The sequence below is a fragment of the Lepus europaeus genome, chromosome 1, assembly GCF_033115175.1.
Source record: "Lepus europaeus isolate LE1 chromosome 1, mLepTim1.pri, whole genome shotgun sequence".
Classification (NCBI taxonomy): Eukaryota; Metazoa; Chordata; class Mammalia; order Lagomorpha; family Leporidae; genus Lepus; species Lepus europaeus.
The window spans coordinates 41,994,121-42,010,936 of record NC_084827.1 but is presented as its reverse complement, the minus strand read 5'-3'; the positions used below and the strand labels follow the sequence as shown (position 1 = coordinate 42,010,936).

At 42.4% G+C, this 16,816-nt stretch overlaps 1 protein-coding gene across 1 annotated transcript in view; it reads right to left on the bottom strand.

Annotated features, from left to right (window-relative positions):
• Positions 1–16,816, bottom strand: part of MAGI2 (membrane associated guanylate kinase, WW and PDZ domain containing 2) — a 1,616,214-nt gene that overhangs the window by 352,869 nt on the left and 1,246,529 nt on the right. The window contains exon 8 of the mRNA XM_062210835.1: positions 1,058–1,182. Coding sequence (XP_062066819.1) covers positions 1,058–1,182 — 125 coding nt within the window. The remainder of the gene's footprint in view (positions 1–1,057; positions 1,183–16,816) is intronic.

Genomic DNA, 16,816 nt, shown 5'->3' with positions numbered 1-16,816 from the left:
CATTAAATGCTTTAAATGTAATAATCACACCTTAAAACAGATTTAGTATCCGCCTTAGAATTCCATCCAGATAAGATGAAAATTATTTTAGTTGCTATATTCTGGGTGATACAAGTTGATATTTCTAAGAGCCAAACTACTTGGTGACTCAGGTATTCTGTATGATACTTTTATTGTTACATTTTGGGTGATAGGTAATACACAAACTATAAAATAATGAGTCATTATATCAGAGTTTTTGATGTATCTGGCTACTTACACATTACATATAGCTTTATTAAAAACAGGGAGCTTTTAGAAAATATTATGAAGAAAACACTTAAGATCTGTTCTCCAATGCATCCCTCATGCCAGTAATGACTACAATCGAAGAGCAGCTCACTGGGAGACCTTTACATTCATTGAATTGTGCTGTAGTGGGCAGGCGTGAATACTGTCAGCAAGCAGGCCGAGGCCTCCCAGATCCAAAGCCTCTGTGTGGCTTCATTCACTAGTAAAAGCCCATTAGATGTGAGCATCTGTGTGGTGAGTCCTCCCACTATGTGACTCCCAGGTGTGGGCAGGTGCAGCAAGCAGCCCTGAGACCTACCAAAGGGCCAGGGTCTCCCTGCAGGGTAGCGACGAAAGGAGGACAAGTCATTCACACTGCGAGACCTCTCCCGGGCAGCATGGGGGCGGACGGATTTGGGCCTAGGTAATGTCGATGAGGAGCTGTCTACTGTCACAAAGGAGAATAAGCCTCATTCTTGTGCTTGGTCTTTCAAGGGCAAACTTATGAAATCTTTGCAGCACACAGTCCCACTGTCAGAACTCATTCACCTCTGCCTGGCAGTATGCTGTAAATTCTTATAAGGTACGGCCAGGCTTTAACTCAATCTGTGGTTGCTAGATGCATTAGTTTACCAACAACACCAGCACCCAGCTCAAGCTGGTTGAAGGACTAGGGGAATGCAAATCAATGACTTGAAATGGTTCACACTACAGGCATACTTGGATGCGCAGACATTTGGACAGACAGCGTTCCCCCCAAACAGTGCACGTACACAGAGTAACGTACCTCGGAAACCTGGGGCCTGCAGAGGCTTTGGTCCAAGTTCTGTGTGGGGCATGTTATGCTGCTGCTGTAGCTTCCTTTTGGCTTCCAGGACAGGGTTTTCAAACTGTGTCCTTCTATTTATGTGGCTACAAAACAGAATTTCACATTAGGATAGCAGTGGGGGCAAAGTCATTTAAGAGAACATATAGGTATGGCTGAGCAGAGAGCGGGTGGTTAAGGGACACCTGATCTGATTACAGTCAAGTGCCTCAACCCAGCATGCACTCAGGCTTTGGATGATTTGGCATATGTACTCTACACACTTCTGTGACACACACAGAGTTCTCCAAGGCTCCATCCTATGTTATTGTATTTGCACTATGCATAGTTCAGTCAAAACCATAAGGAAGTACATCGCTTTCTGGTCTGCTGTGTTAGTTTGAGATGAGTTTGATGCAATAAAATAAATGGTCAACAAATGAAATTAATACTCATCTTTTTGAAGAAAAAAATGTCATCTGAGCCTTGTGAAGTCCCCAATGCACCAGGACAAATGTGAGATACAGTCACTGGTAACAGTAGAATGACCAGAGTCCACACAAGAGTTAGCCCTGGATTGAAGGGCTGGGATCCAGAGGAAGATCCCCAGGATATTCACGCAAGTCTTAGAATAGCTAGTGAGGGCAGTTGGTGGTCAAAGCCATGGAGAGTAGAGTAGTCACATTCTATGTGGTGAGAAGGCAAACTCATAGATATGAGACACAGTGGCTTGAAGCAACTGTGGCACAGCTAAACTGAGAGTTTGAAGCATCCGAACACTATGTGTTCCTAAATACCATACTGTTGGAAATTCAGAGTTTCTTATCCATGGGGAGAGTAGAAATTGCCCACTGGTGGTGCCTCGTTGCTACTTTTTCTAGGATCTAAGTGTTCCAAGAGAGGTCTGGCTTATATATTGATTTGAGTTCTTTGTGTGAACACAGACAGGATGATGGTGTGAAAGAATGAAGAGGAGAGAGGGCTTAGAAGAGGAATGGAAGTCATTCATTTAATTACTGAGTATGTGCCTTCTAACAACACAGTCTTGAATTCTAATTATCTCCATTTTACAGACAATGAGGTTGAATAAATCACATGCCTAACAAACAGAAACTCTGGGAGTTGACAAATCTATTTGGATCTCTTTTATCTGTGCACTGTTCTCTTTGCAATGTATGGTTTCACATTGGCAAGTGCACACCCACACATACACATCCCCACAAACCACTCATTATGTCTTCTATAAGCACATATCAGAAAGGAAAGGAGATAAAAGCAGAAAAATCTCGAGGACCAATTTTCGATTATTATGAATCAGATAATTCCTGGTGAGACAGAAATGGTTGCTTCGAGTGTTCTGACGTGATAAGGTGACTTAGATAAGTATCTAAGTCTTTCCTCCTTGCAGGCAGGAGAGGGTAGCTGCCTACCACACAGCCTCCACACTCAGTCAGGCCTGGGTTCAAATTCCAGCTTTTCCACCTGATGAGCTGTGGGACTCCTGGCAGAAAATTAGACTCATGTGTTAGGATCTTAGTCTGCAATATGGGCATAGTATCTCCTTCTTCCTGGGATGGATGTAGGGATTAAACAAAATAATGAATATTAGCATAGATAAGCTCAAAAGTAGCAGCCAGGAACCAATAAATTCATCTGAGTCTCCCATGTCGATGCAGGGGCCCAAGAACTTGAGGCCATCTTTCTCTTCCTTCCAGACACATTAGCAAGGAGGTGGATTGGAAATGGAGCAGCCAGGACTCAAATCAGTGCCCTTGGCCAGCGCTGTGGCTCACTTGGCTAATCCTCCGCCTGCAGTGATGGCACCCTGGGTTCTAGTCCTGGTTGGGGCACCGGATTCTGTCCCACTTGCTCCTCTTCCAGTCCAGCTCTCTGCTGTGGCCCGGGAACGCAGTGGAGGATGGCCCAAGTGCTTAGGCCCTGCACCCGCATGGAAAACCAGGAGGAAGCACATGGCTCCTGGCTTCGGATCGGCACAGCACGCCAGCTGTAGTGGCCATTTGGGGGGTGAACCAATGGAAGGAAGACCTCTCTCTGTCTCTCTCACTGTCTAACTCTGCCTGTCAAAAAAAAAAAAATCAGTGCCCTTATAGGCTGCCGGCATTGCAGGCAGTGGTTTAACCTACTGTGCCACAACACCAGTCCCTTGGGCAATTTTCTAAACTCACCAAGCATCGACATCCTCATGTGTAAAATGGGGACATTAATATTTACTTCCCGGGGTTGTGGTAAGGATAGGAAAATGTCTATACAGTTTCACAGGGAGAGCCCACAGCTGGAGACACAGCCACTACTACAGAAAGCAGGAATACTCTTCACAGTGTTTGAGATAAACTCAAGCCAGGAGTTAGTTAACAAGGACAGCATTTCAGTTACTAGGTCATCAGAAATATTTCTTTCCAGGGGTTGGGTAAAGAGATATTTGGAGTGCAGCATATGAATTTCCTAGGCTATGCTAACACACTGCAGTATGTGTGTGTGTGTGTGTGTGTTTGTTTGTTTTAGATTTATTTTATTCAAAAGTCAGAAAGAGAGAGAGAGACAGAGACAGAGAGAGGAGCAACACTGAGAAGTCTTCCATCTGCTGGTTCACTCTACTAATGGCCACACCAGCTGGGCTGGGCCTGGCCAAAGCCAGGAGCCTGGAGCATTTTCTGGGTCTCCCACAGAGGTACAGGAGGCCAAGAACTTGGGTTTTCTTCAGCTCCTTTCCTAGGCCATTAGCAGGGAGCTGGATTGGAAGTGGAGCACCTGGGACTGGAACTGGTGGCCACATGGGATGCTGGCACTGCAGGCAGTGGTTTAACCTGCTGTGTCATTGTGCCAGCCCGAAGTGTGTTTTATGATGGATTGATTTCCATGCCTATTACCTTCCCTAGATTGTGTTCTCCTAAATACAATTCCCATGTTAGTCATGTCTGCATGCTAAGCATGTAGCACAGGGAAAGACAGTCACAGTTTGCTAAATAAGTAACGAGTGTGTGTTTTACTACTTTTGTTTTCAAATGTATGATGGGCATTTCGAGGAACCAAAAAAACAGCTCTGAGATGCGTCTGCTTTTCTCATTTCCTATCTCTTCCATTTCTGTTCTACTAGGTCATCATTTGCATACCTTCATTTTAGAAAATACATTGCCATCACTCCCTGGGGTCTATTTGTACATACATTAAGGTTTCTCTAACTTGCCACCTGCATGTTATTATTTCTTTAGAAAAGTCAATGTGGGGACCAGTGTTGTTGTGCAGCAAGTTAAACCACACTTGGGACACTGGCTTTCCACACTGGGGTACCAGCTTGGGTTGCAGCTGCTCCACTTCTGATCCAGCTTCCTGCTCATGCACCTGGGAAGGCAGCAGATGATGGCCCAAGTGCATGAGCTTCTGTCACCCGGGTGGGAGACCTAGAAGGAGTTCTGGGCTTCTGACTTCAGCCTGGACCAGCCCCAGCCATTGTGCCATTTGGGAAACGAACCAGTATATGGAAGATTCTCATATTCATTCTCTCTCTTTAATACACCTTTTTAAAAACAAAGAGAAATCAGTGTGTAGCTGCCTGCTCTATGGATGTTGCTGAAAACATTCTATCCACCAACAAAGTGAGTTTCTAGACTTTAGAGAATGAAAACACTAGTGAACAAGTTTGGCATGCCTGCTATCCCACAAATAGCAGAAGCTGGGTAGAGCTTGCATCCCCCATGTTATCTGCTAGACACACTAACATTTTTGCAAATGAAGTCATTCATTTAAAACCGAAAATGATCCCAACCTGTAAGGTACTGATCACAAAGAAATGCAATTTTAGCTACTACAGGAGACTTGCCTCCCTCATGCTTCCACAGTGCGTAGTTTAAAGCCATTTTTGTTGGACTTGAGGGGCTTCTGTTGTGTCTCAAGGATGTGAATGACAAATGCCACATCCTCCTTGTCTGGGCTCCAGAGGTGTATCCTAGCTATGTCATCTGGCTTCCATACAGAACAAGAGACTGCCAAAATTTCTCACCCTTAAATCATATGAAGTCTACGCTATTTTACAAGAGAATATTTAGATGATAAAAGCTAGGGAGCTGAGAATCCTGAAGTGGGCACAGCCTAACCACTATGTTTTCCCTTCCCAGAAGGAGAAAAACAGACAGCAGACACTCTCACGTGGGAGTGGCAAAGGGGCTAAGGAGGTCAAGAATGAGGACCCACCCCCTTCTCTGTCTGCCCTTTCATTCACTCATCCACGGCCACCACCCTTCCTTCTCCATGGGATGGAAACATAAAATAACTTCATATGTAGCTGTGCTTTGAAATTCTGAACACACTTGGGAGGCTTAAACAACACACACACACACATAATCCCAGAAGACTCATCCCCAGGTCAGCTGATTGATGATCTCAGAGTGGGGTCCAGGGATTGGGTAATTCTAATGTACAGCCAGGGTTGCAGTCTCCCAAACTAGAGGCTGAGAAGAGAAGAAGAGGAATCACGTGGAAGCGTCTTGCCTGGTAAGATTTCCACACAGGTCTCTTTTCCTGGACATGGTCTTGGGGAATACCAGGAAATGCTCTTTTGCTCCCCTAAAGGACTTCTACCTTCAGAAGTTTCAGATGCACACAGGGGCTAGGAAGTTTGTGCTGTAGATTAGGTGGCACACTGCCAAAGGCAGTCTCAGGTGAGGATCCTGTTTGCCACTCCCTTTCCCATAGGGAGGAGTGAGGAAATGTCTGCTGCAGGTTATCAAGGCCTTCATCTCTGATCCTCACCGCTGGTGCTCCCTTCTTTCAGCCCATTCACACCCCACCTTGCTTCTCTTGGGGTGTGGACAAGGGCACCCTTAGGGAGTGACAGCTTTGTCATTGACCTACTATACTGACTTCCACTGGCAATCTTGAAATGGATCTTTGGGATATCAAGGAGAAGGAAATAGAACAACTTTCTAGTGAAGGCTGTTCACAGGTCAAATGTTTTCACTACAACTGCACTGATTACTCTAGGGCCGCATGTAGGCAGTGCTAAATAAATATTTCTTGACTAAATGCATAGATGAAGTCAGGCATGCACATCCAATCTATGTCCCATAAAGTATACATGTGAGATTTGAACTTCAGATGAGACCAAGGGCCAGCATAGGTGATACATCCATTGTACATTTGGTTGTAGACCCAAGAAACCCTTCCAAACAGTCTTTCAGTACATTCTTTGATATGGGGAAAACTCATTCTACTTTGGGGATTCTGAGAGTTGATAACTAATAGCGTCTACCCTTTGTTACAGTAAACATGTGTTATATGGAAAAGCACTGTGTCAGGGACAGAGTGTGGGTGCATCAGGGAGGCAGCTACTCAGCATTAGGAGTGGGAAGATGGGCTTGGGTTTGCCATTGCAGCTTAGGATGCAAGCGTGTTCCTCTGGGGCTTCCTGAATGGATTCAGAGAGCATGCATTTCTCAGTTGCCTGAATTTCCTAAGCTTGCTTTGACCCCCAACTCAGATTCCCCAGTTTTGCCTTACAGCCACCTCCTGTCTGAACCCCTGGACTGTAGCTTCACTGGCAGCCAGACACATACATTGTGCCCTCCCTGCTCATCTCTGACTCATTTTAATACAGGCTTTGAGAAGACTCCCTGATGTTTTCTCCATTATCAAGCTTGGATATACCAACTGAAAACTGCTTCTGGCTTTGAAGACTAAAAGGTCCTTACAAGGACCTTCAGGGTCCAATCATCTTCATGGAAGACATATTCATGGAAGGCAGCACAGGGAAATATAGAATCCCACCAAATCCTAGGGCACATCTTTCTGCTCTTTGTGCTTTAGAATTTTTCACCTGCAAAGTCAGGATAAAAGTAATACCCAGCTCATAAGTTGCTGTGCATATGGAGTAAATTAAAATGTACAAACCACTTAAGTACAGTGTCCAAGATAAGCCCTCAAAGTGATAACTGTCTTGAGGTATCCAATATCTGTTTTCAAATTCTCTCTGCTAGGCACTATGATGCAGGTCGTGGGGCTTATGATCTAGCATGAGTGAGAAAATTGCAACGAAAAAGGAATTATAAAATGGGGCTTACATAATACAATGTATGCGTTACAGTTCTTTAACAAAGGAAATTTTAAAAGCACTGGATTAAAGCTTAATGTTTTAAATATAAGTCACTTTAAAATATGAGCTTTGGATAAATGAAAAAATTAAATCTATTTTACTCAGAACATTTTTTAAAAACAGCATAATTGAATCTTACCTCTTGAAAGATTTGTTCCCAATTCTAACACTTAAGCAATAATTTTCTTTCTATAAATGCCCATTCATTATTCCCTACCGTACCTGGGGGAATGTGAGCTTGCTCTGTGAATGTGAGCGGGGAGACAGGGCCATTCACATCTTACTCTCTCCTGCTTCTCCTGGCTGTGAGAGTGTCTCCTCTGGGAGTTCCTCCTCAGGTGGGAGATGGAATCGAGGAATTGTGGAACTGAGACTGACTGAGAAATGTATTCATGTATTGGCACTGCAACTCACAGCTGGATCCACCCTCCACTCCATGCAAGGCTGAGCTCCCCAAAATGTATCTCCTCACATAAATGAGCTCTCCGCTCTCTCCCAGTAGTAATGCTGAGTTATTTGGTGAAAATGTTGACCTGTAGTACGTGTATTATAAATAAAGGAGATTCACCACTAAGCTATTACTAATTGCTACTAATCACATGGAAAGCTTGGCATTTTTCTCCCAGCAAACATGGAAATTTTCACCATGACTCATGTCATGAAGGATCCACAAGACACACAGACTCTATTTCAAAGAGCTTGGAGCCACCAGACATGCATTAGAAATGGTTGTTTTCTCAGGCTTATAAAATTTCTCTCTAAAATGTTATTGCTGGGTGCAGGAGGAGATATTGTTATCAAAGGTGCTTCTAACCTTTTGCTTTTACATTGATTGGATCTACTGAGTTGTAAACCTAGAGGAAGGGTACAGTTTATTTAATGGATAATCAAAGGAATGCTCTATTTCAAGATTTTTCTGTATTAGAGACACGACTAATAAGTCCTTCTTCCACTGGTGTCTGCCAACCCTAAGTAAATGGTTGAAGGTGCTTAGATCACACATGTAGAATTATTAATTCACCAGCGTGACCCAAGGGTGAATGTGATGTAATCCTTTCCCCAAGGGGCCCATGCTCCAGTGGGGGAAGGCAAGCAAGTGGGGTGACCCAACTATCTCAGTTGGAACTAAGGAGCTTCCCAGGATACAGTATTTTCAGTTCAAAGCATGAACAGTCTTGGGGAAGATGGGGTGAGTTAGTTGCCCAGTAAGTAGCTAGAAAAACATAATACAAGGTAAAAAGTGTGGAAATACATATGTACAATGTGAGTACTCAGAGGAAGAAAGGGCAGACTAGTCTGGTGATTCAGGGAAAACATCACAAAGGGGTTCTGGAAAGATGAACATATTGTGCCAGATGAAGGAGATGTTTTAGGACAAGAGTAGTAGACTCAAAGCTGGAGTTCAGTAGTGTTAAGTGTCTTGCATAGCAAGAGAACACGACTAGTATACACATGCATGCATATGACTGTGTGGGGGAGCAAGAAGTGTTGGGGAGAGGATGGAATCTACAAGACTAGATGAATAGTTCCAAGACATGATATGAAATTTTGTTTTGTTTGAAGACCTCCCTACTTCCTCTGTGACTTTAGAATAATGGAGTGCTGTAAGCTTTGATAGTCTCCATCCTAAAGGATGTGCCTTATTCTTGAACTTGGGAGGATTATGAAATGAACTTTACCATAGCAACCAGATAGGAAATTTGCAGTGCTTCCTAGAATTCTCAATTATTTCAGCATCGTTTCCTGGCTACTTCTAATGTACAAGGCATTGTTCTTGCCCGGGGGTTTGAGGATGAATGAGAAATGCTCCATGGCCATGAAGAATCACATCACCCAGGGAAATTAACATTTTAGTGGACAGTGAGAGGTGAGTATGGTGTGACCTGTAATATACTCTATGTTGAACTGGTTTGCTATTTCTTAAGAAATTATTTATGAACAGTTAAAATGTGCAGCTGCAACATAGCTTATGTCCACTGAGTCCCAGAAAGTATGCATTCATCTATCATGCTAGACACGCAGCCACGGACACAGGAATACTTTGGGGCTTGACTCCAAGAAGAGTCAGAGAGTTATGAAGGACACTCAGAATAGTGCGAAACTATCAAGGCAACATCACTGATGTCTGGAATTATCTAGGAAGGAGAGGATCAGGGGAAGGATGCTCGTGAATGGAGATGGACAAGAAGGCGGACAGGACTGTGGTAGATTCTGAAAGTCAACAGGACATGAAAGTAATGTCATTTTCACACAATACCAAAAGTCCCCAGGTTTCCAAGTCCCACATGCAGAGATGAGAAAAAGATAAAAAAGTATTATTCTTGACTGCCAAACACACCAGGGGAAATCAAATACACAGCGCTTCCTTTTATATGCTAGAATGTGATGCAGGAGGGATTAGAACACAAAACAAACTTTAATAAAAATACTTTTGATGAGTGTTAGGGGGAAGAGGATACCTAGAATCGGCACAGAATCTCAGCATCTTTCAATACCTTGCCACTAAAAAGTGACCATATGGCTGGGGTGTGGGTAAGAGGCTATAATTCTGAAAGATAAGGACCCTAGGAAGCTAGGAAAGTATGGAGCAAAAAAAAAAAAATGCATTGGAATTGAGGAAAAAGGCTTAGCACCACAAAGAGCAAAGAAAGGTGTTGCTCAGTTGCTTCACTGCTGTTTGTAATAGGCTGCTTTGTTGCACACAAGTATTGCTAAAGACTTTTATAGAATTAATACACTGTGTCTAAAATTATGCTATTACTGGAAGAGTGAAGTTTCATACAAACCATACAATAGTTTTACATATCTGTAAGAGGTGGTATATTTTCAAATAACTTGTTTACTCTTTGCTATAATCCAAATTTATGCTCTCACACTGAGCTGTGTTTGTGGTGTTCATTCTAAAACTCTAAAGAAGATGAAAGCTGCAGTGTTGGATAGTTCAGAACATTCCATTTTGTACACTTTCTAAGTTCCTGTTCCAATTTAAATTCTGATGCCACAGCGTGTTGAAAGAAATGGTTGTGTGAAGAATGAACGCCAGCCTTGTAAATAAAGGAGATAATCAATGGAGGATGGTGGATGGTGGAGAGCATGGGGCCTGATGTTCATCTGGCAAAGACTATGTGCCTAGCACTCAGCTACACAGGTTGCATGCTTTGTATTCACCTGCTCCTCAGAGAGGGCGAAGAGCTTTCTGTAGATCTCACAGTCAGGGGCAACTGCATGAATCAAGCCCAGCTCTGCGCAGTGCCAAAATCCAAGAATGCTGATTTATGTAATTCTGACATAAATGAAACATTTACTTTTCAGGTGAAATTACTCACATGTACATAGGCATGGGCTATGTAGGGTAACCTGCGGTAAGCTTTGATGAGTGAATCTCAGTTTCTTTTTACCGGTTTTCATTAAGAACTGGAAACACTGACAACACTGGATGTTACCTGCTGATTTTCTGAAGATATACATATAAAAACACATCATTTTGACATAGCTAATAATTTTATTCTTTTAAGAAGACGGTGATTGGGGTTGGTGCTGTGGCGTGGCAGGTAAGGCTGCCACCTGCAGTGCCAGAATCTCATGTGGGTGCCGGTTTAAGTCCCAGCTGCTCCACTTTGATTCAGCTCTTTGCTATGGCCAAGGAAAGCAGTGGAAGGTGGCCCAAGTCCTTGGGACCCTGCATCCACGTGGGAAACCTGGAAGAAGCTCCTGGCTCCTGGCTTCGGATCGGTCCAGCTCCAGCTGTTGCAGCCATTTGGGGACTGAGCCAGTGGATGGAAAACCTCTCTCTCTCTTTCTCTTTCTCTTTCTTTCTCTCTCTCTCTCTCTCCCTCTCCCTCTCCCTCTCCCTCTTTCCCCTCCCCCTCTTCCTGTCTGTAACTCTTTCAAATAAATAAATAAATTTCTCTAAAAAAAAAAAAAAAAGAAGACGACAGTTTTTATGTCCATAGAAATAGTGGCTGAAAATGTTTCACTAGGCAATGTGTGTGTCTGTTTGTGTATATTTTACATATTAACAAAAATGAGAAATGAAGGGGCTGGCATTGTGGCACAGTGAGTTAAGCTGTCGCTTGTGACATCAGCATCCCATGTAAGAGTGCCAGTTTGAGTCCCAGCTGCTCTGCTTCTGATCCAGCTCCCTGTTAGTGTGCTAGTGGAAGATGACCCAAGAACTTGGGCCCCTGCAACCCATGTGGGAAGCCTAGATGGAGTTTCTGACCCTCAGGTTCAGCCTGGCCCAGATCATGCTATTGTGGGCATTTGGGGTCAACCAGTGGATGAAGATCTCTCTCTCTCTCTCTCTCTCTCTCTCTCTCCCTGCTCCATTCCTCCCTCTCTCTATATTGCTCTGCCTTTCAAATAAATTTTTCAAAATGAGAAGTGGAATGGGAATGAGAACATAAATGAGAGTATAATTTTCTGAACTCTTCTCCCTCATCAACTCTGGAAGCTGAGTATGAGCCATGTATCTGGCAATTACGGTAATGATATAAGGTGATTCTGTGCTATTATTTATGAATAAGATTAAAACTGTACATGAGGAAGAGTGAGAGTAACCAAAGGTAACAGAACTGTATATATATGTATATATATATGTATATATATATATGTATATGTGTGAGTGTGTGTGTGTGTGTGTATACATATCTTATCTCAAACTTTGAAAAGGAAATTCAGTGACACTGAGGTTTGATGAAACACTGATAAATGAAAACATGCTCCACGTGGCTCCCAGCCTGCTCTCTGCCTGGTATGGACCCAACTTATGTTTCTAGATTTCTTTCTCCCCTAAATAAAGGCCTCATTTTCCTGTGTATTTCTCTCACTGAATAAATGCTGAAAACTGTACCAGTTTTCCAGTTTCTTTTATAAGCAGCTGATATTTAGAATTCTTATCTAAATATATGGCAAGAACCCTCAAAACAATTAATTTTTAAAATAAAAACATTTTGAGTAAACGTCCCCAATTTTGGGAGGGGGGAGTATCACTATGTTCCTAAATTGGTATATATAAAATACATGAAATTTGTATACCTTAAATAAAATTTTAAAAAAAGGCCAGTTTGGATGCCCGCATCCCATGTTGGAGTTTAAGTCTTGGCTCCTCGGCTTCCAATCCAGCTTCCTGCTAGTATGCACCCTGGGAGGCAGCAAACAATGGCTCATTTATTGGGTCCCTGCTGCCCATGTGGGAGAAATGAGTTCCAGATTCCTGGGTTTTGCCTAGACCAGCCCTAGTCATTGTGGGCATTTGGGAAATTAACTAGTGGGTGAAAGGTCCCTGTCTTTCCATCTTTGCCTTTCAAATAAAGTAAAAATAAATAATTGTTTTAAAGGTCATTTATAATGAGCCTGAGTTGTCTTTTTCTCCCATTTTGGAGACTGCAAAAGTACTGTGATTTATGCTACACTTGAAGATTAGGTCCACCACTCATTGTTTTTGAGAAACTCCTCCAGGGTTTCTGTATTGCAACTGTCTCATTTGTAAAATCCCATTCAGTGCCTAGAACTGTCTGGGGAAGCATGCCAGATAAAATATATGAAAATATTTAAAGATGACACGTTATATTAATTTATGTTGCCTTATATATTTTAGAATTTTTAGAGCCTGAGAGTCAAGTATGGACACTCTAAGTTCTCTTAATTCAGGTCCAGGGCTGCAACTTTATTTCTGTCACCTACAGTTCATTGATCTGGCTTCATTGAGTGTCAGTTTCCCTGTCTGTAAAATAGAAATAATATTATCTGCTATAAAGCATTGTGATGATGACTAAATGACTTGTACAGAAACCTAATACATATTATGAGGAGTTAAGCCAGGTTAATAGGAAATCAGGTTGGTCCCAATGGAAATTTAGAGTGCAAAGTGCTTTCTTCCCCCAAAAGTTAACTTTAGCAAGGTCAAAAGTGCCTGCTCCGTTCCTTGGCAGCTCCACCCTTCTGAGCTCCCAGTTTACTGTAAAACAACATAGGTATCCCACCCTTCTGATGGCTTTTTTGTTTTGTCATGAGCAAGCCAGACAGGGCAAAAAGCTTACAGATTAGGTCTTTTGATGGGTTTTCTCTTTGCCTTGTAACTGAATGTCAAGGTGATACATTTTTTCCTTCCTCAAAATTGTGCTTAAAAGCCCCAGTACCACCAGCCCCTTTGGGTTTTTCCTCTTTTGGAGCCCCGCTCCAGACCACTCTGACTTAAATAAATCTTGCTTTTCTATACACCTGGCTTTTCTCTTTGCCTTGTCTGTTTGGAAATTCTTCCATGTGAGACAAAGAACCGAGGTAATCTTTTCTCCACTGCCATTTCACCTGTAAGGATACCAAGTGTTTAGTAATGGTCTTTATTAAATTGTTCCCTCTGGGTTGACTAATAGTGATAGAATTTACATACAAGGCCAATGCTTCAGATGAAATTGCTAAGCAATACTGCAGAAAAAGGAAAGACAACTCTTGGTGATAATCTTGTTCATCTGAGGATGCATTCACATTTTTGGTGCCTAATTAAAACTGACAAAAGTGAAGTAAGAAGAGAATGAGGGGACTTTGTCACCCTCCATTTGTGAGTTTTGTGCGTACTGAAAATTTGAACTAAAATTTTTGCGTTATGACAAACTTGACAAGTGATATTTGGTAAATTTGTGAAAGCCAGACATCTAATGAGTTACTTCTAGACTAGTGTATGCAAAATTAATTTTATTGGTTTAATCACAGCAAATAGCCTTTCTTTTGCTTCTAGTAGGTCTAGTTAACCTTCTTAGAAAACAGAATGGAATGCTTTATTCTTGACAATTTTAAAATTCATCTTACTTGGCTAGATTAAATTTAAACATGAAATTTGATGATTAAAAACTTTCATCCATTTTTGCTACACAGTTAGCTAAGTCTATTGTAATTTAATTTCATCTAAAGATGAAATCATAAACAATAGTAACAAATAATGCTTAATAATGTCACTTTCTTCACTAAAAAAAAATGGAAACCAATTTTCCCTTCTAACATATTCAGCTTTGAGAGTGGTTAAAGATATAGTTCTTGTCCTTCTTGTTTACAAAATTATTTTTATCTTTCTGAACTTTTAAGGACAATCTTAATATCAGTCTCATGTCTTTGGATATTAAAAACATTTCTATTTTTTCCTCATAGAATGGTAAAACAAAGTTCTATTATAATAATCCACTCTTTTCAGAAGGCTTCTTTTCACTGAGACTCATGTGATGGGATTGTGAAAATCATTAAAATATAATAAGAAAATGCTGATATATGTCACTTTGACTACCAAAAAGTAGACATTAAAAGAAAATGCTTTAAAAATTTTAAATATTCTTTGATTAGCAGCCATAATGAAGAAATAATGAAGTTTAATATAAGAAAATGGCCGGATTTATCCTTGTTAACACAAGGAGCAGTGAATATTCCTTGAACTAGAAGAGACCTTAGCAATCACTTAAACCAAACCACTCATTTAACAGATAAAAGCCATGGAGGTTAAGTGTAACTTTGAACTAATCAGTAAATTCTAAATCATGGGATGCAAAAAAGGACCAACTATTACTAATCATGGTCCATGGCATACAATAGGAATTTTGAAAAAAACAACTGCATATTAATAAAGAGACACGTTATAACTGTCATTTGAGAATGAGAGACATGACATTGTACCCAGCAGGAATGATTATCAACAGTTTTATTCAATTTAAGGTTTAAGTTCCCTCATACCTCTAACAGTGTTAGCATCTCTCCAAGCTGCTTGTGATGCCTGTTACATACACGTACCTACAAAATAGCTAGAGATTCAAATGCCAGCCAACTTCTTCAGTTCCAGAAAACTCCATTCCAAAACCAAAGAGGAAAAGATGGCACTGCTGTTTTAAGATGTAAGTCTCCAATATGACATGATCCTAATAATTTTTAGGATGATTTTTACAATTTTCATTTCATCTGCTAACTTTAGAACTTAATCTCAGTATGATATGACTCCAAAGTACATAATGAAATGGACTGTTAGCATGAGAAAATCTGCAGTGTATGCACAATAACCACAGCAGGGCTAACCCAGAGAGAGGTTTGACAAACTATAGGAGATGTCTCATAAACAATAATGACAATTATCTGGTATGTAACATTGCCTCAGTGAGAGAAGTAAACAAGATTGCTCAATGAAAGATGCTGGCAGCACGATCTGGATTGCCTAGCAATGAGCTTCCTGGGACAGAGGCCCCCCTGCAGCAAGAGGGACAGACTTCCTGTGGGTGAGGTCCCCTTGGGGCAGGAGTACCACATCCCATGTGCTCAAGTGTAGCTGGAAAGGATGTCTGCCACACCCTTAGTATCAGTCCTCCAAGTTCATACAGGCTTTCTGTTCCTCACAAGGTCATTTTCAAATTCTCATGGTTGGGGTGGGGGGGTTTCTAAGATGGTGACAGGATGATCTGATTTATGCAGGGTGAAATTAAGATTTCAAAAAGGGCAGAGTGTACACTCTCAGGGTAAAGCTGCAGGGGAACTGCAGTCGGAGACCCTATGAAAGCAGCAGAAGCAGTCGGATCCATGATGAAAGAGAAGACACGCAACAAAAGATCCACCAGCTTGGATCCAGAGAGGAAGACGCCCTCCCTCGCAAACCAGGTAAGAGCGGACAGGCCCATAGCACTGCTGACACAGTGGGAGGGAGAGCTTGGTGAATTGCACCTTTTAGAGTTCCAACAGAATCCCCCAAGACAGCAGGTGACCGATCACCCACAGGCGGGGGGAAAAAAAAAAGAAAGGCAGCGCATCTCTCTTCCTCCCCACCTCCCTGCTACAGCAGACACCTGAAGCCCATGGTGAGAGGGCCATCACCATTTTTGGACACAGGCAGATAGCAGCTGCCCCAGCTCCTGTGCACACACCCAGCAATTACTGGAGTCGTCCTACACCCAGTCTGTGAGGGCAAACACAGCAGTTCAGAAGAAACCAAGAAGTGCCTCCACTGTGCAAGTTGAACAATGCCAGTTGCACAGCAATGGGAGGGGAGGGGAATTGTTTCCTGGAGGACTCTCCTATGCACCCAGCACCCAGCACAATTGTAAAGCAGCCATGGCTGCAACAGGCAGGTATTTTGAGCACCTGTGAACCATAGATGTAACCAGAGAGAAAAAAATCCATATTCCTCACTGACATCGAATCTGGTTGGGAGGACCAGACTCGATCCAATGGTCTGGAACACACATAGAGCAGCCCTGGGAACACCTCAGTTTCCTTGCAGACAGAACTGGCTAGTGGGGCAGAGTGGCTCCACTAGCATTCCACAACCCTGAGAGACCTAGGAGCTGAGACTTAGAAAACAGTGACTACATAAGAGGAGGCAGAGTGTGGCTAGGTTCTGGGCAACCACAAAATGCTTCTCCATACTCTCTGAAATCTTTGGTTGCCTAGAGCAGCTCATAGCAGAGGGAACTGTGCTCATAAGAAAGACTCCACAGATCATATGTGCAGTTCATAAAGTGGTGTGGATGAGTGCTGAACACACTGTGGACTAATACCTGGGTGCTCTTCAGCTGGGAGGAGAAGGGCTGGCTGCACCAACAGAAGTGACCTCTCCTCTCCATCCAGTTAACCAGAGGAAAGCTACCATGCCCAATTTGGGTGTCACCCTG